The following is a 25235-nucleotide window of genomic DNA, read 5'->3' on the forward strand; positions in this document are numbered from 1 at the left end:
GATGTCTATTAGCTGTCTAGGCTGAGAGCACCATGCTCTGGCCAGATCTGAGAGCATCAGGTTGAAGCACCTGGAATTTCTAGAGACAAAAGTTTCGTGCCCACCAGTAAACAAGTAGATTTCACAGATCTTCTGAAATAGTTTGCAACTGTTTAACACCGGCATCAAAAAAAATCTGTAAGGATTAAGTGAGGACTTCCTTTTCTATTTGGTTTCAATTTACACATTGCCTTTGACAAGTGTTATTTAGGACACGCTACTTTCCCTCACTCATGCTCAGGGATGACATTAATTTGTCAATAATCGCAAAGCTAAAGGACATGAAGACAACTGGACTGTTGTGTGGAGGAATACAAGTGGAAGAAATCAGACAGTTTGAGAGTCTGAGGACCTGATCCAAAACATATATCTTTGAAATGCTTACTAAATCCCTGAAAACCTAGAATATTTCCATTGAGATACAAGCAGTCATTTACCTTACCAAAGATGTAACGTCTTTGATTTTAGTTTTAGGTTAAAGAGCTGAATTATGTACACTAAGAGGAACCAGCATCTATGTTACAGATCTTTAATTCTGCATTACGATTTCGGAGCAACCAGCTAAGATTTATTCAAGTTTACTTATTGAGAGAAGAAATGGCTAAATTGTTCTGCATAATAAAAAGGGTTCTATACCTACCAATATATCAGTACTGGCAATAGTACTGAGCCTCAAATACTCAACAGCTCTCTGCTGCAGCTCAACATCAGCATTCTTTAGCTGACTGTCACTGCGCAACACATCTTGAATTGTAGTTTTGATTTCTGGAAACAGGTTCACAAACTTGATGTAGGTGGACAGAAGCAGAGCTCGGGTAGGAACACTACACAGATGAAACTTGGAATGTAGCAAGTTGAACTGGATGAGGGGGCTTGAAAGAGGGGAAGAAAAACAATTAGTTCAGATTCTGTTGACATGATAACCACAATGGCATTACTATCAAGAGCTGAATCATTTCTTAACTGACTTTTAGGATAAATAAATAGATAAATCTTTATTTTTTTTTATAATTATTTCAATGAAATTAAAAGGTGTTTTACCTTGATCTTGGATCCCCTGCTATCAGATTGCCAAACTCTCCCAAGATGTAGCCACCAACTTTTACGAGATTCTCGTGGCATGCTGGAGCTTGAAGGGCCTGTAGGAACACAGTAAGATCTGTATTGTATTAAAAAATACATATATTTTTTCCCTTTTCCCATTTTTTTTTCCCTGTCTTTCTCTTGTTTAGTTCCCCAGACTACTCCTGTACATTAGCTGGTAATGGTTGTATACTTCCAGGAGGATTACCAAATTATTACTCAGTTTGAATTCCAGCAGCCAGAAAACTCAGGGGAAAAAAACCACTGTAAAAGACTTCTATTTTTACTAAGTTTCCAGGTAACATAATTTCCTTATTAATCCATCCGATTATTCTCACCTCAAAAACAGTCTTTGCTGCGTACCCTTGAACATCATCCCTGTTGATAACAATCTGAATAACTCGGTACCACACTTCTTCACTGACGTAGTCACCAGCAATACGAATCAGATTCAAGATTGTGTCCACATACCAGGTATAATCCACTGCATATTTCTCTGCTAGAATTGCAACTTTCAGAACCTGAACGTGCAAAAGAATCAAAAAGGTTGACTAGGTTCTGCTATAACCTGTATATCAGGATTTACTTTATATACTTGTACACATATACTTACATACTTTATATACAATGATATCGTACAATAGCACAGAAGCCTCAGATCCAGTTTCAGCCCACACGCTCCCATGGCAAAGCCAAAAGATGAACACAGATTTTGTGCCAGAACACACAGCTGCCTGGTATGTAAATACTTTCCTAGCAATGCATTTGAATATGTTGCATCTGTGGCTGTATGTTTTGAATGCTTTGCTATAAAATCACCAATTAAGCCATCACAGAGACAGCACTCATTAAAAACTCAAAACTTACTGAAAAAAAGTTTAAAAATGATAATTTCAAGAAAATTTAGTGCTTATCTAAACAAAATAATTACCACAAGCATCGATTTTGGCTATCATTTCATAAATGCTACTAATTGGATATAACACCTTTTGCAGTTTTTACCCCACCAGGAGGAAGGGAACAGACATCACACCACCCTTTAGCTGATCATAAGCCATTGTTCCGGTGAATCTTTAGACTGAAACAGTGTTCTTACAGCACGCACAGTATGAAGTTCCACCCACAGGTAAGTAGACATCACTGTAGTTTTTTAAGCTACTCATCAGTTGGCTTGAGAAGGACATAACTCTCAGATCTAGAGACTGTATCTGCTCAAACATCAACACTTCACTTACTACATGCAGTGCCCTGAAACTAAGATTAGGTTTTAAGATTCCTTATTTTCAAGTGCTTTTCTCTCCCCTCCTCCATTCATTTAACCTAAACGAAGACCATTCTTTGCTATTAGACTAACATCCTTCCAGTTTGTTTCTAAAACCACAACCAAAGAATTTCAACCACAGATAGCATCCCAATCAATAAACGATCCCAAAGTCAGACATGAAAAATTGAGGGACTAAAAATATCTCACAATTTCTTCTCTAATGGAATAATCAGCAGTCTCCAAATAATTCAGCATTTCAGCCACAATCTGCTGGGCGTTGCTGCGGTCACACATTGCATACAGGAGATCTACAGCTCTTTGCCGTACGCTCACATCTCTTTCAGTCTGCAAAAGGACACACAGGAAAAGGTCAAAATAATTTCACCTTTGTTTGGAAAAAAATGCAACTTAATGAAGAAAACAGACATTATAACTCATGGTCAAATTTTCAACATTTTTCATATGCACAATGAACCTCTTCTGACAATGTGTTTGCAGTCTTCTCTGTCCTAGATAATTAGTACCAATGGCCACAGATGGCTGAAACTGCCAAATGGTCACTGCCAATGGGCAGTTAACACCTTGCAATTTTAATGTCCAACCTGCCTCAAATACACAGAAGCTCAGCTAAAACAAACCTATATCTTATGGATAGACAGATGTATTAATGTGCTACAGTATGAGCTTGGAAGAAAACAATATGTGTGCACACCAAACTGTGAAAGTAAAGGTACATGCAAATTAGACTTCCTTTTGACATCTGCTTTCTCACATAAACACGACCTGAAAATTCATCTTTCTGTTTTCTTGACCTTTGGAAAATGGCACACGCTCCAGTAGAAGCTGATCTACTTCACTGCTCTCCATCAGCTACTGCAGTGAAGGTAAAATACGTGATACGAGCAAGACAGTAACAGGACAAAGTCTTCTCAGCATTCCCCATTTCGAATTTCAAGTTTCAGCTTCACTCTACAGATTGAGGAGGATACTGTTACAGAGGCCACAGCTACAAGTATCAGATTCACTAGTAAGCTGAAAAAACAAACTGAAGCTGACCTCTGTTATTGCCAGCACAGCATGATAAAGGAAAATAACTCTTCTGATACCCAAGTAATACTAGTCTAACCAGGGATGAGGGGCTTTGGGGGTGAGGAGGGGAAAAAGCAGTGAAGAAATGGACACGAGGGGTGGGAGAAGAGACTGAAAACAGACCATACACTTAATATTTACCTTTAGTGCATTGATAACAGTTTCTATGTGTGTTTTCACAGCCTCATGTGAGAATTCAGAGCTGGCAAGCGTGCACATGCTTTCCAGTGCTAGGTAACGCAAATTAGTTTCTCGGTGCTGCAAGAACTGACCTAGCTGGTTACAGGCACGGACTAGTAGATTTGGCTCACTGCACAGAACAGGAGAGAAAGTGAAAGGGTTAAAAGCAACAGAATTGAGAACATCAAATACAGAATACTATTTCTGCAGTGCAAAATTCTTAAAGTGCCTCGAAAGGTGTCTGCTAGAATGTCCTGCCAGTGAAATGAAAATTCAAGTAACTGAGAACAAATCATATCTAATGGATTAAAGTGGTGAGCTCAACACAAAACACTTGCCCCTAAAAAAGCAAGAAAAGCCATAGTAAACTATTCTGTCAGCAACACAGTTCATTAACTTCCAAACTAATTGCAGTGGTTGCACTCCAACCTAGCAAGCATCTTCTTATTCTGCTTTTCCCCATCTAGTAAAAATTTGTTCAGAGTTCAAAAGCCACAATTTTTCTTTGAGAAAAGTCATACTGCAATAAAACTGCGTTCACAGCTCACCTGTCGTGATGTATAATTAAACTTATCGCCTCAAATAGCACAGCATTCTTCGCATTTGAGTGTTGTACTTTCTTTGACTTTGGTGGCTCCTGTGCTTTGTTAAGAATAGTTTCTAGGCATTCTGTGAGACGACCACGTACCGCAGGGTCTTCTGGAGAAGAACAAGTTGTTGGACAACTTCATTTTGCTCAATGCCCTAACCTCTACCTAAGGCCTTCTGCCTTGCTAAATCCAGGGATTAAACTGAAGTATTCTGACACATTAAACAGTTCACCCACTCCCCCCTCAACTAAAGTGTATGGACATAAAAGATTCCGAGCAATATCTATTGAGCAGGAGGAAAAGCCAAACATCATTGGCACTGTCATATATTTCAAGGCTTTAATATCCTTGATAACATTAAAGTGTGTTTAAAATGGCTACTGCTCGTTGCACACTGGCTTGATACTTCACAACTAAAGACAACATAGCTCAATAAAACACGTAGCTTAGGGCAATCTGAAAAACTCAGAAGTATAGGCTTCAGTATCCTTGTCTTAAGGCACACTGCTTGCACTGAGTTAATGGCCACACTACAGAGCAGCAGCTCTTTGAATGTAACAAACTGCATCAGCTATGGCCACAGTTGTGCTTTGTGCATTACCTGGAGGTGGATAGCACTGTAAGAGCCTCAGCAGTTTCACAGATAGCCAAGGAGCAGGAACGAAATAGTACGTGTAGTCCTGAAGATCTGTTGATGCAGAAGTTACAATCTGTAAAATAAGCAGACATCACTTCAGCTACTTAAGTGATTTGCAATCAAGATAAGCAGCTAAAGAACACCACAGGTCACTTTTGGCAGAGGCTTACAAAATTATATCATTGAAAATGATTAGCAGCTTAAAATTGTCATACTACCAAGTACAACATCAGGATCCCTAATACAAGAAATTCAGGTTGCTAATACAGTATATTCCATTGAGTTCCTTCCTGAAAGCATACTGGCTTGTCTTAAGAATGAAAATGATCATCCCATAGCATCAAGATGTTTAGCTAGAAGCTTGACTTTCCTTGGTTCAACATTTCATATATTTAGGCTTCCTATTGGCTGATTCTAGTGTTATAATTGACTGATCACTGGTAGGCGAACTCAGAATTCAAATAGAAGATGCTCCTGCAAACTGAACTATTAACCTTCACTACTATTCATGCTCAGCAGCAAAGAACAGATGGCTTTCACTGAAAGGGCTTTTATGGATAGAGAGTGTGACAAGAATCAGATTAGATTTCAGAGGGAGTACCCATCTTTGTGGATTTTTTTTTCCCTTTTGACTCGGGGGTTAACACAAGTCTCACTTTAGCCTTGTTTGCAGAAATTCGGACTCCTACTGCTCCATTGCACAAAAGCTATGCACTTCCTTTGCTTTTAAGTATAAGGCAAAATCTTCAGATTTGAGGAGAAATTACATCTCTCTGAACAGCAAATAATTTATTTTGCATCTAAAATCACATATAAATTGAAGCTCCACGCACAGCTGGGAAGTAATGTCCTCACATGCCTTGCAAGCTTTCTAAGAGACTGCAGTGAAACAAAACAGTAACGTATGTTTTCCAGCATGAAGATGCTAACTTGGAAACTGCATCCACACAGAAATGTCTCTGCTCCTCTCCCTGAACTCCTTGCCCTGCTTAATCCCCTACCTCCCACACCTAGTCCTTACAGATACTAATCTAGTAGCAGCACAAAAGCAGGAACAGAAAGACAACTCATCCTGTAAGAAGCCTAAATGAGGCATAGAAGCATAGGCTATAATTTTTGAGAGTTCCATGAAGAAATTTGTAGAATCTTTTATTCAAGCATTCCCTGCTGTTTCAGCAACGGAAAAAAGATGGAATAAAAAATTCAGCTCCATCCTGGGGATCCTTGAGAATACATGTAGCTGAGAGAGAGAGAGAGAGAACGTTCTGCTACAGACATCTGCAGTGTAGCAAGGATTAAACAAAAAAAAAAAGAAAACCACAAAACATATGGGAAGTTAAGCTTTCTGTCCATCTAAGCAGGAAATGTTACAACATTGCCTGAAGTAGCTGTACAAACCAAAACTGGATAAACCTTGGTTTTAATGGTATACTAAATAAATCTGACCAAGAAAGATGAATAAATAAGCAACAGTATGTTAATCTGACCTAGAAAGCAGAATAAATTAGGCAACTGTAAATTATTATCAGAGTTATCAGACTCACTCTGCTTAATCTTGACACTGCCAAAGAGACTGAAGTTTTGAACTCTTCCGGGTTCTTCTGTGCCAAAGTTGTGATCAGACTTGTAGCTGCAGTAACCACACCCTAGAAAGAAAAACAAAATTGCACATTCACCTTAATAACAATTTAGGATGCTGCTTGCTAACACCACCTTTCACTGGCAGTAATCTTTAATGTAAAAGAAAACTGAGTTAATCCCTATGACAAAGACCCATATTAAAAAGCCATTTATTTAAAAAACATCGCAACAAATTACACGTCTTTAAAATTGGACAGGATTTTCAACATGATACTGTCATGCCTGCAGAGCATTTCACGTAGTTTCTTTATGAGCTTTGTCTCATGTTCAAATAGTTCGTATAAAATGTATTCAGAGAGCTAAACTGAAATAAAGCCTGGATACAAATTATCTTCTTGAACATGAGTAAAAAAAAACAAACAAACAAACAGAATTCAACAGATGACCTAGAAAAGCATTCTGGCAACTGAATGTGAAGAGCGGCCTTCATATAAAACAAGCATTTTATATCACTGAAGACAAAAGTGTTCCATTACAATCAAAGCAAAGACCCAAACAGACTTTTTTTCCTAAAGTAATCTGACAGAAAAAAAATAGACTGTCGTCTAGAACAACAGGTTTTTCTTTATGAACCAGCAGGATAAGAATGACAATGTGGATAGCACAGGACAATGAAGTCCAGGCACTCTTACATCAGGCTTCACATTTTTAGTGTCTGTTTAATCCTAAGAAAATCAGTATTACAACTTCACATCTGACTCAGGATCATAAGGCTTAAAATTTACAGTCAGAGCAAAGAACTTGTGCATACCATTCCTCTTACATGCCAAGAACAATTAAGGCAAGTGCAGTTTTAATAAAAAATAAAACATACAGCAATTTGTGAAAGAACTTCTTATTCCATCACCCTTGTCTTAAAAAAACAGCAACCCACTTGGTGAAAAAACTCTAGAGAAATAAATTCATACACAGCATAGGCCGAAGAAGAATAACTAAGCTGATTTACCAAGTGCTGGTCATTGAGGAGATGTACCACTCTGGACGTCCAGTCTCCCATGGGGACAAGGTCAGGAGAAGTTCTATACAAACGCAGCAAGCATAAGGCAGCACTCTGCTTCACACTATCCATAGTATCTCTGTAAGACAGAACCGCTATATTTTAAACCCACAGTAAAGTCACAGCAATCCCTACAGGCTAGCATTATGCTAGTCTTCATACAGGCTCTGCAGTCTCTATGAGATAGCATATTTTCAACAGAAGTTGGCTAGATAACTTCCTCACAACAGTATTTGTTCTGAAATTCATCCAGTAAGTTTAACTAGGCAAATGCTCATCCATTATATATATCTAGCAGCTCCTATAATGATTCTGTTACTTAACGAGACATCTCACAATTTTTCACCAGAGCTGAAGGTCCATCATCAGAATTCCTCACTGAGTCACGATCTCACTAAATGTCATGAACAGAAGCTTCTGCCAAACACACTCAAATCAAACGGTTCAGGTACACATGTGAACATAGTTGGATCTCCTGACAGGTACTGCATATTGAAGATGAATCATTACCAACAGGCAGCATGCAAATTGACTGGCTGTCACCAAACACACAACCCACAAGTCTATCCACCTTGGCATCCACAATGCTGGCAGGGGAACTGACCGTTTTAGTGCATAGTACTATTCTAGTTCAGTGAGCTTCCTCTCACAGAATAGTGAATTGGTGTTTTTTTGTTTTCAAGTAGGTTGCATGTGTCACAACAGGTAAAAAATGAAAGTTTTAAGAGGCTTTTTACACTGTGCAGTCTTGGTTAAATGTTCAGAAACATCCACACCCCAACAGAACTTCAGTCTCATTATTTAAGAAGTTGCCAGTATTCCATGAGGCCATCCCATACATCCTTCAAAGCCTTGAAGACTTAGGACACAAAAAGCTCAGTGTTCAAATAAGCCTCAGCTGAAAGTGCTCTGCTCTGTTTATGACCGATGAATGCATTTTCTGTAGGCATGCATAACAGGAAATTTCAAGTCTGAGGAAGGTGGAATTCCAAGACAGATTTCTCCCCATTTTATCAACGAGACTAGGCTTGTAGTAAGCAGCAGGTGCTGGCCGCTTATTCTTCTCTTCCTGGCCCATAATAAATTTTAGCTCTGCAGAACATTAATATTGTTCAAATGTGATATTATGAAACAAACTTGAGAGTTCTAAAGTGTTTCACATGAGTTTTGCCACAACTAGACATCACTTACTGCATCCTTCTTGTCAACAGCGTAGACATCGCACATTAAGTTTCCAAAAGAAATAAAAAAGGAAGTCTAGCAATCTCAAGCTTTCTAATAAATTTAGTTAGCTACAGTTTAAACAATAACCAGGTCTGGTCAGTTTTCCTAGAAATAAGAAATGAAATTTAGAGTGGCTATGGCTGCTTGTTGGTTACAGGAACTGCTGTTCACAAGGCCATCAGAAGAGGCAAGAACACTAACTCTACAGAATACCAGCACATTCCTTATGAAATGAGGATTAATAAAAAAAGCTTTTGTAAAGCAAATTTGTAGTTTAAGTCCCTACTTATCTTATTTCTTTTCATCAAAAGAGGTGAGGGAAGTAAAACAGACATTTCAGTGTTCACTGGCATGCATTTATATAGAACAAAAACTTGATGAGTACACAAAGCTATAAGGATCTATTCAAGATGTTGACAGTCTTAATTTCTCACGTAGTAGCTATACTCTCACACAAGCAACTCCACCTTTGGTTTTACCAGCACGTTTGCAGCTGTGGGAGACCTTTACCATTTATACTGCAAGCACAGGGCTGTGCAGCTCAAAGCATGGATTCAGCTGCTCCTGTCGAACTGAGTCACTGAAAAGTTTTATCAGTGTTGCATCTGAAGGAGGTGTGTCATACCTACCCAGCTACAAGTATTTTTGGAATTTCTCCAGCAAACGCTTCCGCCATCTCGCGGCTACCCACGTTGGCAATGCAGTGCAGAGCCAGACCCATGAAGGTGGGGTTGCGGCTGGCCAGATCATTCTTGATGGCATTGTTTATTAGACGAATCAGCTCACTGTTAGAGTTCACCAGGACGGAGATGAAGAGATAGCCCTGCGTTCCAAAAAAAAGGAAAAGGAGCGTTTATTTTGTCTGGCACAGTACATTTTCTGCTAATGCCACAAGCAATATTTCGAGGCACATGGTGTCTCCAGTATCAAATGCGTGGGCAGAAACATAATTAGACACTAGAGTGAAAGCTAGAAGGATGAAGCGCAGGTGAACTAGTTTGACGTTTCCCTTATTTATTGGTTTTTGGGGAAATACAGAATGCTCAAGGTCTGCAGATCAGTCTGCTTCAGCATGTAATCAGAAGACCATTCTGAGTGAGAGGGATAATATTTGAATGGGAAGCAAAAGAATAACCTGGTTTATTGCTTAGGCACTAGAGGACTTAATATGTACTTGATAAATATGGCATTATCTAAGAAAATTCAAAGAGATTACAAAAATTAGGTTACTCACCTATTCAGTTTCATGGCTAACCACTACACAGCACTTAAAGTGAAACTCATGCTTGCATTATAGTTTGTTAGCAGGAGCTAACATTTCTCAGAAGTCTCTGTCTATTGAAATGCAAGACTCAAGGCAGTGACCAAACAAAAACCAGCGTTCTTGCACAGAGTACACATTTTAGCTGTTACAATTTGTGGGATATTCTTAAGCACTACTGCAACACCTCTCAGGTCACTTACTAGTATAAGACATAAGATCTTCGGTGCACAAAAGTATTTACATTGTAGAATCACTGCTAAATCCCAAATGGGACTTTCATTTGAGGGAAGGGGAAAATCCTTACAGATTATGCAGCTGAGGGAGAATATCAGACACAACACTTTATCTTTTGTAGAAATGTTCTTACTCACAATTTGTTTTTCTGTGTATCTATTGGAACTGAGCAGGTTTACAGCCTCCATATGACCAAAGTCAATGTCATGCCCCAGGAGAAAAATGAAAAGCAGCTTGCAGACATATTTTTTCTTACTGTAACCATCCAGAGCCTTGTCACCTGGAAAGTAGGGAAATGAAAAGCAATTAGGCCTATATTGTTTCTATATCTGCTTTTCTTCCTGCCCAGGGAGAGGGTTCCACACAAGTATCATTTAAGTACTATCCTTAATAATACACTTAAATATAGTAACAAGACATAGCTGTATCTAGTAATGAAGGCTGACATTTGATTTACCATGTATTACCATATCAAATAGAAAAACTTTGAGCATTTGGTTATTACTCAGGTGACTGCAGTTTTTGTACCATTAGCTCTGGCATTTGGTAACAATAAATGAAAACTTACCAGGCTGCTGAGTTTTATAATATCAGAAGTACTGTCTCACATGCAAGTATAGGGTAGATATAAAGCACCAAATATTTTTATGGTTTCACTTGAAAGGTAAGTAATTAATTTATTTGAGCTTTTATTCACTCTGCAGTGAATAAAATGTGTAAGATTCACTTAACTCTGATCTAAACGTGACTAAAAATCTTTACATCATTTTGTGCTAAAAACATGAAAGTTATCACCAACTATCATCAATACACCAGAAAATTCAAGTAAAACACATCACTTGGACTTCAAAAAGAAATGAAAAGAGAGCTACAGAACAGTCACAGAACACAGGCAGCCCGTATCTCTTCCTAATTGAAGAAAAATGCAGAAACTATGAAAAAATTGAGCAGTCACTGAATAAAAGCATTTCCATATAAGATCTGAATATTCACTGAACCTGAAATTCACGTAAAGGAAAAAATCAACTCTGAAGACTTCACTGTTAATTCCATTTGCCATCGCCTATATCTTAAAGTACAGCCATGAAATAATGCTATCAGCTAGTCTCTGAATTCTCCTGCTATGTCACTGGAAAGTCTTCTTAGTAAGAGTGTTTATAAAACGAAATCACTCACAAGTGCTTCATTTTTAGAAACAAAATACATCCTAAATAGGTTTCGCCTTTATTTGATGGTTGGACCAGATTATGTTAGTCATCTTTCCAATCTGAACGATTCTATGTGGAATGACATTGCAGTACCTCTGAATTCTAGAAGCTTGTTAGCAATGGTCTTTTAAAGCATTTTATTCCATATTCAGTTATATGAAAGAGCACAGAAACCCACAGCTAATCAGACAGTCTATTGCTTTCCCAAAAGAAGATACATATTAAAAAGTGCTATTTGCTGTCCTAAATCAAGCAGTCAAGGAGCATACACTAAGCTATACAAGCTGCAGTGCTAAAGTTTAGTCAGGTTAGCAAAATTTTGATAGATGCTGCTGTCTAAAAGGCTACATAAGCTCCTTAGCCTCCGCATTCTGGGCCCAGAATAACTCCTGTCAGATCAATGTGCGTTCCTTCATGAAGGGCAGGTTCAGTCAGAACAGCACTGCATAACAAGAAGTTTAAAAAAAGATACACTCAAGTTGTTGCCCTTACCAAAAAAGCTCCACTCTCAAAAAAAAAAAAGAAAAAAATATATTAAAAAAAATTGCTTGAGATTTATGTAGCAAGCAGATAAACACAGAATTCAAAAATATCTTAAAAGTCTTAATACTATAGAAGTTTTACGTTCTTCCTTCTCATCTACTGGTGCAGGGCCAGCCTAGATTTCCTATGGCAAGCACTTCTAGCCCCCATGGATTTCACACTCACCTAAAATGGCTATACAATGACCTTGCAGTCTGTGATGGAATGGATGCTTAACATCAGTGCTTCAAGTTACTGAATCAAGGAAAATCACACTGGCACACTGAAGCAGACAAGACAAGGTTATGCAACTGTGATGTAAGTCTGCAACTACAACCATGTTTTGGGGGGCTGCTTTCTGTTTTGACTCTCTAGGCTCCAAGCTGATATTTTTCTCCTTAAGAGAAACTCACAGCTTTTTTGTATTTAGTTGTATTTTAGAAGAGAAAACAAATGTAAGCACGATTAGAGCTGTAATACAGATAGTGATATCCCTTACATTGTTGTCTTTAGACACCATTCCATCTCACAGGATTTGGGTCATCTGCCTTTTTAACAGCAGTGTATCTCTTATGAACAAGAAGCAGCTTTACCATGAAACTATTTTTGTGTTAATCAGAGAAAAGCTGCCAACCAGCAACAAGTCAAAGGTTTCCAGGCAAATTATTAAAAGAACAGTTGATGTTGCATCCAATTGTCAGATACTATTACGGTTCAAAGGAGGGAATACTAAATACCCTGAACTCATATGAGTCTGTGCTCCTCTAGTGGCTGACATCTACATAACTGAAGACTTACTACAGCAATTAAAAGCATCGGTATCACGATTGCTTCTCTCAGAGATCCAGATACAATAAAAGGCGTCACAACACCATAAGTGAAAGAAACCTGAGTCTGCAAGACTGTCCAGCTGTAAGTACGAGAATGCATAGAAGTCATAGGTACAAACCTCACTCTTCTCATCTTCCCAAACGACTTCTGAGTTTATGAGATCAAAAAGGGAGTACAGAGCAAAGCAGATACAAGTGCGTACACTCAGACATTCATTGGTTTTCACAACAAAATATTCGTCATGACTTGAACAATACAATCAGAGCTCAGACTAGCAATGACCTTGCAGCAGGTATGTGAAGCATCTTCAATGGAAACTATGCCATGCAATCAGGCCTCAAAACACTACCACCCTACTACCAGGGCAAAAGCAGCTTCTTTCTAAGGAGAAACACCACTGTAACAGTTCCTGAAACACTTCTCCTTAAGAAAAAAAATACTTACTGCCTGTTTTCAACAGCTTCTGTCACACAGCACAGGCAAACTGAAGATTCTGATTAACAGAAAACCTTAAAATTAAGCCAAGCAATCACCACTAGATCACCCTTCTAAAGCTTTTAGTCCCCAGCAATAATAGCATGTTATTTCCACTCCTTTTTTTACTCTCCTCACCTTGTTTTAAATACCATTTGATTAGCAGTGCATTTTAAAAAGGAAAAAAATAACAATGCTGCAAAGGTCTCGCTACGCTTATCTAATCTTCATAGTGTTTTGAAGAAAACTTCACTTCAAATTCTTACCAAAATGTTAACTATTCAATTATCTCCCAGACAAGTAGCATTTACTGAGTTCAAAGACTATTTTAAACACTACTAACAAATCACTGCTTAAGTACGTGCTAAAATAGTACAGCCCCTCCCAGACCCAAGCAAACATCCTAAAAACAAAAGCAGAAGGAAGTTCTGCATGCTCTGTTATCTTTATTGCAATACACAATCGTTTCTTTCAACTCAGCCCATTTTTAAATGCTTCCATGTACATTTATTTGTAAGTACTACAAATCAAGTCAGCAGAAACAGGAAGGATCCAGAACACGTCAGCAGGTTTTGAGCACAGTGGGGTATTTCAAAGACTACTTGTTTTTTCTGAACAGTTTAGTTTGCTAGATCTCTTACAGGCAGCCATCCGAAATGACAGAAATAAGGCACAAATGCATTACAAGGCCTTTTGGCACTGAGGCAGCGCCCTCTTGTCCACAATTTGGACCATGAGTCAAAACACAGCATCTGCTTTTCAATTTTTACACACCCTGCTAGGCAGCTACAGAGCCTGCCACCAGCATGAGAGGTCTGCAAAGCAGTTCAGCCCTGTAGGATATCTACTGGGGGACAGAGCAGGGAAGCTCCATCAAGTCCCACAAGCAACCTCACAGCTGATCATTACCTCCAAGTCTAGAAACGGGTTAGCCTCCTGAACTTCAGTTGTAGCTTACATAAAACAGAATGGATAACATCCTTAAGCATTCCCTTGCTTTTAGCACACTTTCTCTCTACATTACTTGAGCTATGTAACTTTACACAGTGACCTGTTTGTGCATATGATGTGCTCATAGCCTAAAGGCCAAAAACCAAATTTGGACAGTTTTGCTATTACGCAATTATTTCTTTGAGAGATCAAAATTAAGCAACAAGTCAATAAACTGGGTATTTTTTGCTCAAGAAAGCAGATCTCCTTTACAAACAAATTAACATTCTAAGAGTCAGGCTTCAGTTTGGCTCAAGCCTGGGAACAATGTCAACTTATAATCTGAATACAAAACAAACAGAATATTTTTTCTCTGCTTCACACAACTCCTACAACTTCTGCTTAATTACACTGCTGTAGTTTCTTGATACTATACTACGTATTTTATCTCAGTTAACGCAGAAGCATTTGAAGCAACTGTCAAGGACACACTGACCTTAACGACTCAGCTTTCTCATGCTGAAACAAGAGACATCTACTTTAAGTACAGAGATTCTGGATTCCTTCTGAGCAAGTAGCACCAAAGCCAGCACCAAGACATACACTGCACCAATTCAAGAAAAACACATCTTTTCCTGACATATACAACCTTATTCAAGTCCGTTAAATACAAGGTCATTTTAAATAATAGCTTAACCCAAACAATATGGGCAACAGACTTAATAATACTCCTTGTCTGTCAAAGAAGTAGCTTCTCACAATATCTTGCTAGCTACATGAGATGGGGGGCTAGACACTGCAACAGAACATGCAGTGCATAGAAGTCTAGAGGAAGGGAATGATAGCAACCTCTTATGTTGGCCCAAGCAAGGGCATTCTTGTCACAACTACCAGTCTTGCTTCTTATAGCCAGACCTTCCCCTAGTCACAGGGACATGGCCGGCCTAACAGCTGCATCTTCAGCCACGTAATTATCACAGGACCCCCATGTACACCATAACTGAGAGATCCCATCTTAAGGGACTCCATTACACATTTGTTTTACTTAACAAACATTAAAAAAAAAGTCAGTGCTAGATAAAAAAAAAATTGGGTTGAATTGAATTATCTCAATTGAACTAAGAAAAAAATATATATTATGAAGTTCAGTTTCTTTTTATGTGGATATCTGCAAAGGAAAACTATGTTGCACTAAAGCCCACACAGAACTTCTGCAGCAGAAAGATACGCAGCTATCACCTCCTCAGGCCCTGTCCAAACTCAGACCCACCCAAATTTTGACATTTTTGTCTTGTTTTCAGAGAATGTCAAGTTATAGCCTTCCATTTGATGACACATTAAGTCCACAAAGTATTGTATACATGAAGATCATTGAATGGGGAAGCTAAGTCAAATTTCATTCAAGTTACTCCCTTGAATGCATACTGATAATTACTCAGAAATATTACCCTGTGCTTAAGGAACATTACAGATAACACATGCTGACTGAAGTTATTACACTGCTTTACCTGCAATACCTTGACTCTTTGATCATCACCTGACTCATGGTTCTACATAGCTGGAAGTTTCTATGATCATTTCTCCCCTGCCCCACATTGACTACAGAGCAGAACATATGATGAGAGCTTTTCAAGTCAGGTACAAGGTTAAGGAGTTGGGCTAGCAAGCAGAAAGTGAGATGCTAACTGTTGCCTGAAGAGATTGTTTAACAGAACTTGGCCACAGTCAAACAGTAAGAATTGGACAAGATCCCTGCAACCCACACCTTAAACAGCTTTAGCTATCACAAACTTTTCAGTTATTCCTTATTGCATTTATGACAGCATGTTTAGCTGTGAGGTGCTTATGTTTCAAGAAGACCAAAGAGTAAATATAATCCAATAGCAGAAAAGAGATGGAGCCTCAATAATTAATTGGTGCTTTTTTTTTTTCTTTTTTTTTTTTTTTCTTTTTTTCTTTTTTTTTGATGTGTTCTGATGTTTTCAGACTCAGTGCAAGGGTGATGATCAGTGGCACAAAGTCTAATTGGAGGCCAGGAGCTAGCAGTGGCCACAAGGGTCAATAGTAGGTTCAGTCCCATTTAACATCTTCATTAGTGCTCTGCGTGATGGGGCAAAATGCTCCCTCACCAAGTTTGCAGAGGGTACAAAGCTGGAAGGAATGGCACCAAAGGGGTTGTGCTGCCATCCAGAGGGAGCTTGAAAGACTGGAGAATCAGGCTGACAAGAATTTCATCTTTCTTTTCCCAGAATTCACTAACCAGATGACTTCTCCCGTTCTACATGCCACAAAGCAGACACCACAGAATCACAGAATCTCCTGAGTTAAAAAGGACACACGAGGATCATTGAGTCCAACTCCTGGCTCTACAGAGGACCATCCAATATTCAAACCCTACATAGGTATGAAGAGTGTTGTCCAAATGCTCCTTGAACTCTGTCAGCTTGGGGCTATGATCACTGCCCTGGGTAGCCTATTCTATGTCCAACCACTCACTCAGTAAAGAACCTTTTCCTGACACCCAACCTGACCCTCCCCTGATGCAGCTCCACACCATTCCCTTGGGCCAACTCATCCAATTTAGCAGTCTCTATCATAGGATAAGTGAGGTACTTTAGTGACTTCCCTAGGGAAAACAGAAAAAAAGGAAGTTTACATTTATTCATCTCCCTATGCCATCAAATTATTTCTCACTTCCTTCTCACAGCAAAGCTCCCATCTGGCACTGATGGCGGTCTGATTTTTGGCATAAATACGAGGTTTTGCTCAGTTCTAGAGCTCAGTTTTCCATTATCCAATCCAAGAACAAAACTTGTGTCCACTCTCCAGTGATTCCAGCAGTCACTGTGTTCGTTCACCCTGAGCAGCAAGCACATTTGGCTTTGTTAGTTCCAACTGTATGATCAACAAGGATGATCTAATTACCCAGTCAAAGTAAGCATAATTGTACCATTTTAACCAAGCGGTTTAATCCTCAAGCAAGATCTATACTAGACACAGTTAGCGTGGCATGCAGATAAAGTGACTCAGTTTAGCTATAAACAGTTCAAGAAGTTAGTGTACATGTTTAATAAGTCAATCACACAAATATATTGTTATTTTATCCTTCCACTAAGTTCACTTTGCCATACACCCTTAAGAGATGCACCATTTAAAAGACTATCAGCAGATCACTATGTAATTCTGAAAAGTAATTTCAGACTTTGCTAATGCAATAACTATTCGAAATGGAAATGCTAAACTAGGTCAGGATGGACTAGGAAGGTAAAAAGGTATCATCCAAAACCAGCAAGTTCTCAAGCCATACAAACAATTTCAAAGCAGCAACGCCTTATCTAGGTGCACACAGCCCTATATCTCTTCAAACAGAATGTTTACCACAGCCCTTTCTGCTGAAATTTCGTTCAGAAGGATTTCAACTGTCCCTCAGAATCTTTAAGATTTGAAGCCACATACAAACTTAACCACTCAAATACAGTTACAGCGTTGGTTAAGAAGTGAACTGCCATCTCTCAGGACAGGATGAGGATAGAACTAATTACTGCATACAACTTGGTTTCATATGAATAACCTTTGATACTGTTATTTACGGGAATGGTCAATATGGCCTCATCAACTACACATTTTTATCTTAACTTTTCTAGAAGAGAGTTTAGTACATTACTTTCCTAAACAGATGGGGGTGGGAGGGATGCTTAAATATGTTCTGCTTCACTGAAAAAAAATTACACCCACCCATGCTTTTTTTTTTTAAAATATCTCCCAGCCTTCTGCAAGAAAACAGGCTGAGCAGTCACATGGCTGGGTGGCAAAGCATTAGAAAGTCTGTGAACAGTAGCTCATTTTCTTCTGTTATGGCTGAGTCACACCACAGTCAGGAAGTTCTGTACTTAAGAGAACACTTTCAGCAATTATTTTAACAGCCCACTCCAGAATTTTGCTTATGTCTGCAGTTGACACAAAAAAAAAAAGATCCGAACGTATAAAAGAAGAAAAAACAACAAAAAACCTCACATGAAAATGTAATGAACAGTACAGTTCAGAATGGTCAGTTCGCTTACCTTTAAATTTTGACCGGATATTTGCCAGTTCTTTATTTATTCTCTTTATCTCCGCTTCTTTGCTTTTGCCTGAAATCAAAAGAACAGACATCAGGATACAGTGTTTCAAACAGATGTGCTGACCTCAAATTTCTTTCCACTCCATCACTTTGCATGAACATACAAACATGTGGAGGAATTCCTACTTTCCCTCCCAGAGCAGCATTAATCCAATTTAGATAGACCAAAAATAAGCTGCAGTTACAGTTTTAACAGTGCAATCTTATTCAAGTAATAATTGCACTGTCCATACAAAAGGTGTTTATTGTTTGTTGCCATGTTGGTTTTTGGTGATTGAGATTCTACAACAGTCTGAGTCAGTTATCTCCTGTATGAGTGAGCATGGCAGAATAAATCATCCAGCTCAGGCATCGGATTCTATTGGCTGAAGTTTGGTAGAAGGAAATGAGTCCCATTCTAGGAATGCAGAACTGCCCATCTAGTTGAGTTGCAAATCCAGAGCCACATGCAATCAAGACTTTTCAGCAGTTCCCAAAACATCTCAAGTTGCAGCAGGAAAAGGCAGCTTCCTTTACTATCTGTCGCAGGTATTCAGCCACAAGGCTGTGAATAAAAGTTCCCTGTCTCTGTGCAGAAGTGATCCAACCTTATCTGTGGTAGCGATCAGATGCTCTAGTTTCACACATCCCTTTCCCCCACACCACTCTGGTCAGTGTAGGGAAGGTATGTGGTTACAAGGCTTGAAGAGCAGGACCGGCACACTATGGTATCTCCAATCTCATCCCTTTCTTCCACCTAAGCATAACTCATGTCATTTAAGCACTGTACTACATTTGCATGCCCAGACCACCTGTGCACCCAATAACTGCTTCTCACTCCTTCACCATTCCAAAGATGATGTGGCAGTGGGCCAGATGAACACTGATCAAGTAACTTGAGGAAACAAGCGACTCAGGACAGGTTAATAATAGCAAAGAGGGAATCCCAGACCAAATATAAATTATTCCAGTTTGTTAGTTCTTGATTTAGACAAAAATAATAATAATAATAATAAAAAGAAATAACAAACAATTGCAACAAAAAAGCCCACAACCACTAAAATTCCACAGTTCTAAACAAAAAACAACTTTTGCATTTTGCATAGTATGCAGAAAACTGGTTTATACTAATATGCTACAATAACGGCCACAAGAGTACAGATATGCAGACACACCAGTGCACCATACAAACAGAAACAAGTTAGGCCTAAACTCAAAGCAACTACATCAGTTTGCTTTGTCATTTTAACAAAAATGCTTACGGACGGGCTTAACATTTTCACTCTCTGATGTTGTTTTATAGACTCAAATCACTGAGGCATCACAACTAAAAGAAAACCATCTTCCCCTACACCCAACCCTGAAAAACTACTTACTTGTACATACTCGTCCATCTATTGTTATTAACATGGTAAAGCTTTTCAGAGCTCAAGGATTCACAATACCTGTTCTGCATCATAAACCATACTCGTTATCTAAATGCATCTTGTTTTTCAGATAAAGCTGGAGATATGCCCTGATTTTCATTTGGCCTAGAAACTTGAATTCATTTCTGGACTGACAAGGCTAGAGATCACAGTTCCCTTCCTTCACTTTCCTCACTCCCTGGAACGCATCTGTCTGGATCACAAAGTTTAATCCATTTTCACCAGCATTTCATGCAGCACACAAACTTGTCTTCAAATTCAACGTGGCCGACCTGTAAGAAGCAGGTTTTAAAGCAGCAGCACTATTCCCTCTATAAATACATAACAACTGATAGAACCTAAAGCCTGAAGTGTCTTCTGCCACAAATTTTTGAGGTCTTAATTGGAGGAGATTATTTGTCCTGTTCACATGCAGGAGAAATGCTGGTGTTCACACCAAGCATTGTTGGCAGCTTTAGGAGTTCAATACTAGACAGAAGTCAGTCTTTTGAAATATATGTCAAACGGATGCAAGTGTTCATGTAAATTTTAAGAGTTTAAAACTTTCCAAGTTTCCTTCACTATCTTCCATCAGTATTCTATTTCAGACCTGAAAAGACTTACCGCTTTATTTCCAGCAATTCATTTGCTCCGGTGTAACAAAAATCAGAGGATAAAGTTTTAATCTCTAGAGCTACTGATCTATTTTCTCCTCTGCCAAGTGAAAAGGGCATATCATTTTAAAGTGTTACCAGTGAGGCTGGACAATGTGTACATCATCTGGATAAACTCAGAGAACGCTACTTCAGTCTCGAACATCACTGGCTTGTGTTGGATACTTACTTAAGTTTGGAAGCTACATTCTTGCTCTGGATCTTTAGGCTATGTCTGCAAGCAAGGTGCATCAAAATATTTCCTGTCAGATATAGAGCTGTTTCTCTAAGCTAAGGAAGCGCAGCAAAAATCACTGAAGTTTGAAATGGAGCTGGATGGAAGAACCATGACAAGTAGGTACGTCTCATTCAGCTTTTCTTAAACTGAAGTGAATTAAAGTTCTTTCTTTTTGAAGCACCAAGAGTTCTCTAACCATCATACTCATGCATTATTGGTTACCGCTATAAATTGAGTTCTTTACATCCTAAGAAAGTAACAGAGCATTAGAGGAAGCAAGGCTAAAATACTTCAGGAATCTGTGAAGTCAGCATCCTTGGATAGAAATGGACTGCAGCCTCAGCAAAAGAATAAACAAAGTCCTACCCCCTGAGCACGCAGCTGGAACCGTGCACTGCCATCATAAACAGCAAATTCAGCCTGAATTTTTAGTTTCTCTAAAAGTCATAAATCTGCACAGTACATGAACATAAAACAAGCCTGTTTTTAGTAATTCCTGCAGGCTGTTCTATTTTGAATGCACTACATAATCTCATCGAGAGCTTGACAAAACATGGCTACCATAGCAACCAGCTGGTGATAAAAACTTAGCTCCACATATTGGAAACTAAAGTTGGATGATTAAGTCCTAAATTGTCTCCTTATTACACAGATTTCATCCATAAAGCATCTGGAAATAATAAAGAAATTACTCAACATCCTAGGAGTTTCATTTAGCTGGCTGTTGCAGGCTTGTCCAGAATGAGCCATTATGGAGCGTGGCAAGAAGACACAGAACTGCTTTTTCTTTTAAAGCTACTGCTTTAACAGCTATCCATAACATCACCTGCAGGGCTATTAACATCAACATTGCTGCTAGATAAACAAGATCAAAAGATATGCTTTTGTCCCTCAAATTTCCTTTTGCATTGTTCAAGTTCAAGTAAAATTGCTTAAATTTTGAAGCCAATGAATGAATTTCACTATTGTCCATTCCCAAGGCGAGGCAAAGATCTCTCAGCACCAGCATGTAGTCAAAACTAAGCTGAAATATCTTTAAAAACGTAAAATTTCCTGAAGCCTCCAACAGTTACATCACACAGTAACCTTACCCAAACTCAGCTTACTGTTCACATGAAAAGATTACAAAACACAGTAAAATCTCACGGTGGAAGACGGTCTTTCTTTGTTACATGGAGGAGAGAAATAAAAAATAATAGAAGACTAAGTATCAGTTTTAGATAGATCTTCCTTCCCACTAAAAAGGAAGCCAGATCTTCCTTGCTAGTGCTAAAGAAAATATGTTTAACTAGCAAGTTTTCCTCATTACTCCGCTACAGTAACACTCACTGAAGAATTTCTACATATTTGATTATGTGATCGCTAGAAATACATAAGCATCCTCAAGGATGGTCCAGAATGAAGATAAGCCCACTGCTGATGACAGCTGAAAGAGAACTATTCTGTACAACTACAGGCTTACACTTCATTTCAAAGGCAGACATTCCATCTGTCTCATTCCCAGGCTGTCAGGCAGATTCAAGAAATTATCAGAGCTGTATTCCAATATGACATGTTGTAGCCAAGCCATTCAATTCAGAGGGACTTCATAAACTTACATACTGATGGGCAGGACAGGTAGGACACAAGATTATGTCCAGGCCATATCCTTCTCACTTTCATTCTTCCTGACTTTTTCCAGCTTAGTGTGCCTGTGGTTAAATATTCATAGCAAGTGATTAAAAGAGGTGACAAAATCAGTACGTTTTGGCCAGCTGCTTTGTGGAAGACACATACTTACAGCCACAGTTTAAGACTGCTGTCAGTCTTCTCCAAGATGAGTACCTAAGTAGATGTCTAGCCACAATATGGTCCAAGGCACTCTGCAAGCAGTTACTTCCCATCTGGCAGACCACCATGCTTCAGGCTCCGCTGTACTGCATACTGCTTTCATTAGGCAAGGTAAATTTAGTCCATGTTCTACTCTTATCTTTAATTACTATCTTGTTTGACAAAGATAGATTACTGAACATCAAAAGTTCATCCAGCTCTTTGGGGAATAGGTTACTACCTTTAACCTCTTGGTAATCCAGGCAATAGTCAAAGCTTCAGTATGGATTGAGTAATATCAATGTGTCTAAGCTTGGGACTTTGCATTAAAATCTACAGAACTAAAAAAATCAGAAAATTTACAGGAAAGGGATTGTTGTGTTCATTCACCTGAGTGATCCAGACAATCTATAATACTAATATGGCAGGACTGCAAAACTAAGCAAGTACTTCAAGGCTAGAATTAGAGGGCTACTTGTGGCTCATTTAAATGGCGATCTGCTCCAGCAGGATTAACTTGTTACTGCACTAACTTTAAAATGCCTAAGACAAGTCTGATGCACAAAATGCATCCCTCCCAATTGGACAGAACTGTAACAAGCTCTTAACTTTCAGATAAACAAACACGGAGGGTTTAGTATATTTCTGACCAAGTCCACAGGTTTATTTCCCAAAGGAGCAGAGAAACACTTGCTCCGTACAAGTCTACACAAACATAGAACAGAGTAGATTTCTTCAGGCAAGATTTCATGAAAGGACAGGTGTATCGACAACATTTACAGCAAAAGATTTACCTCAAAAAAGTTGAAATATTTCCAGAACTCACCTGGCTCTGTGTTGTTTATGGCCAGCAGCCAGCATCATTAAGTTCACCCACCAATTCATTTATTTAGAATTAGCGCACAGGTTAGAACTGTTACACAGTGTTACCTTGTAGCCTTAATTGCCCTCCAGCCATCTGACTATCCAGTGATTATATATGTGCCATTATTAGTGTGAAGAGCTATAAAGCATGCTGGGTAGGAGACTATTAGCATAAGAAAGAGCATGCCAGCATTTTGTCCTGCTTCTTAAAGACAAGAAGTAATGCTAGTTTCTATTTGTGGCCTTACCATTTGTCCAACAGCACGTGTCTCTGTGCACATTAAGTTATCGAACAGGATCTGAAGACACAACAAGTGTTGTTCTGTCTGGGAAAGCAGTACTACAAATGCCACCAAGGCTAAAAGCAGCAGCTTCTCCCACTCCAAACTCTAGCGACCAGGAAGATCTGTTTAGGAAGAACATGAGATTTCTTACCCAAATCAACTTCTCCATTTTAAAGTTCTTTCAGAGTTGTCAGCTAGCTTGCTTAATGGAGTTAGAAACTTGTCACTGTTTTGTAAACTTCAGAACTTGTTTGTTACCTTAGGTTTTCACTAGCCTCCCCATTCCAAACATTTAAGCTGACTGGTGAGTTAGTTGGTAGGGACTCCACAGCCCAACCACAGCTTCTTCTCAGCAAAATACGTTGATGTAGTTTCACCATCAGTTCAGTTCAAGGCTATTCTTCCTGAAAGACAGCAACCCCGGACTGTTCCTTGGCACCGCTCTCCCCCAGTACACACATCTTGGCTACTGCCTTGTACTGCTGCAGGTCAGGAGAATTAGGAAGCCAACACAGCTGAAAGTAAGCTTGGTTTATTTAGTGTCCAAGTTGTAAGTTCAATCTGCTTTACCATAGGTGACAATGCCACCAGAAGAGAGCAGAAGACATGACCAAGCAGAGAGCAAGTACACTACGTTCATCGTTCAAGCACACTTCAGACAGCTTAAAGCAATCAGATTATCCACTTGCCTTTTCTACTGCTAAAAATGGTTACCAGCATGATGTTAAGACTGCATAGCATTCTAAAACTCTGCTCAGTTAGGGGACAGAGAAAGATATCGATTAAAAGAGAGGGATCCAAATAAAAAAAAAATGCTAGCACCTCTACAGCAAAAATCATGCAAACACACAAAAGAAAATCACGTAACACTAATGAGCACACATATTCTTGCAGTTGTGAAAGAGTTTCTACAGTACTTGCTTATACATTATAGAACATTATTACTTTTATTATATATAGAATATTACTTTATTACTTTCACCTGCCAGCAGGACAGTCACGTTACGGCTCTACAATATAGATTAGTCATTTCCCATGCAGATAATTAATTAGAATTGTGAGGTAAAACACCAACTCCATCCTCCACCTCTCTGTAATCTCTGAGAAAGCTGGTTATTTAGCACAGCAGATGAGAAGGCTGAAAGGAGGTAGGTTACACAGCTGGGCAGTGGAGCGGGCTGTTTGCTGTACACCTGGCTTTAGGTGAGCTAGCCTGTATAAGTTCCTCCACTGGGCTAAACTAGCAGAAGTTCTTTGACAGAGCTGCAAATTACAGGTCCACTGGACTATACCTGAAGAAAGACACTACTGAAAAATACTGTACCTTTGCAAGATGTTAGTATGGCTTCAGTTCTTTGTCTAAAATTGACTGAGGCTACAGAACAAGAAGCTTTTAGTTCAATGATTTAGTGATAAAAGCCTGATATGAAGAAAAATGTGAATAGATGCTGACCTTCTATATGATACATTCAATCAGAAGAAAAAGTGTCTGTCTCCTCTCCTTTCCTTCTCTCCAGAAAAACAAGTCTGCAGTGGCACAGAGACTGATGAAAACCATTGTGCTTTGGGACATCCTGATGTGATTAGATATATATTGCAACAGTCAAAGAGATCAGTGTCACTGATCACATTTAAAACACGGTAGTGCACGTTTCTAATATGTTGCACTTTAAGA

The 25235-nt window shown here is 38.9% G+C and overlaps 1 protein-coding gene across 5 annotated transcripts in view; it reads right to left on the bottom strand.

Annotated features, from left to right (window-relative positions):
- The window catches only part of AP2A2 (adaptor related protein complex 2 subunit alpha 2), a 42340-nt gene that overhangs the window by 12014 nt on the left and 5091 nt on the right, over positions 1-25235 (bottom strand). For 2 of the 5 annotated variants that reach the window (XM_072337299.1, XM_072337297.1), the window contains exons 2-13: positions 18269-18337; positions 10380-10522; positions 9374-9567; positions 7470-7599; positions 6427-6528; positions 4847-4955; positions 4204-4351; positions 3617-3785; positions 2594-2731; positions 1461-1643; positions 1081-1178; positions 680-911 (exon numbers count right to left, since the gene is read on the bottom strand). In XM_072337299.1, coding sequence (XP_072193400.1) covers positions 680-911; positions 1081-1178; positions 1461-1643; positions 2594-2731; positions 3617-3785; positions 4204-4351; positions 4847-4955; positions 6427-6528; positions 7470-7599; positions 9374-9567; positions 10380-10522; positions 18269-18337 — 1715 coding nt within the window. Of the gene's footprint in view, positions 1-679; positions 912-1080; positions 1179-1460; positions 1644-2593; positions 2732-3616; positions 3786-4203; positions 4355-4846; positions 4956-6426; positions 6529-7469; positions 7600-9373; positions 9568-10379; positions 10523-18268; positions 18338-23524; positions 23683-25235 lie in introns of all 5 variants that reach the window. The other 3 variants (XM_072337298.1, XM_072337296.1, XM_072337300.1) reach the window with 2 other exon arrangements.

This window comes from Excalfactoria chinensis, chromosome 5 (assembly GCF_039878825.1).
Source record: "Excalfactoria chinensis isolate bCotChi1 chromosome 5, bCotChi1.hap2, whole genome shotgun sequence".
In the NCBI taxonomy this organism is placed as follows: domain Eukaryota; kingdom Metazoa; phylum Chordata; class Aves; order Galliformes; family Phasianidae; genus Excalfactoria; species Excalfactoria chinensis.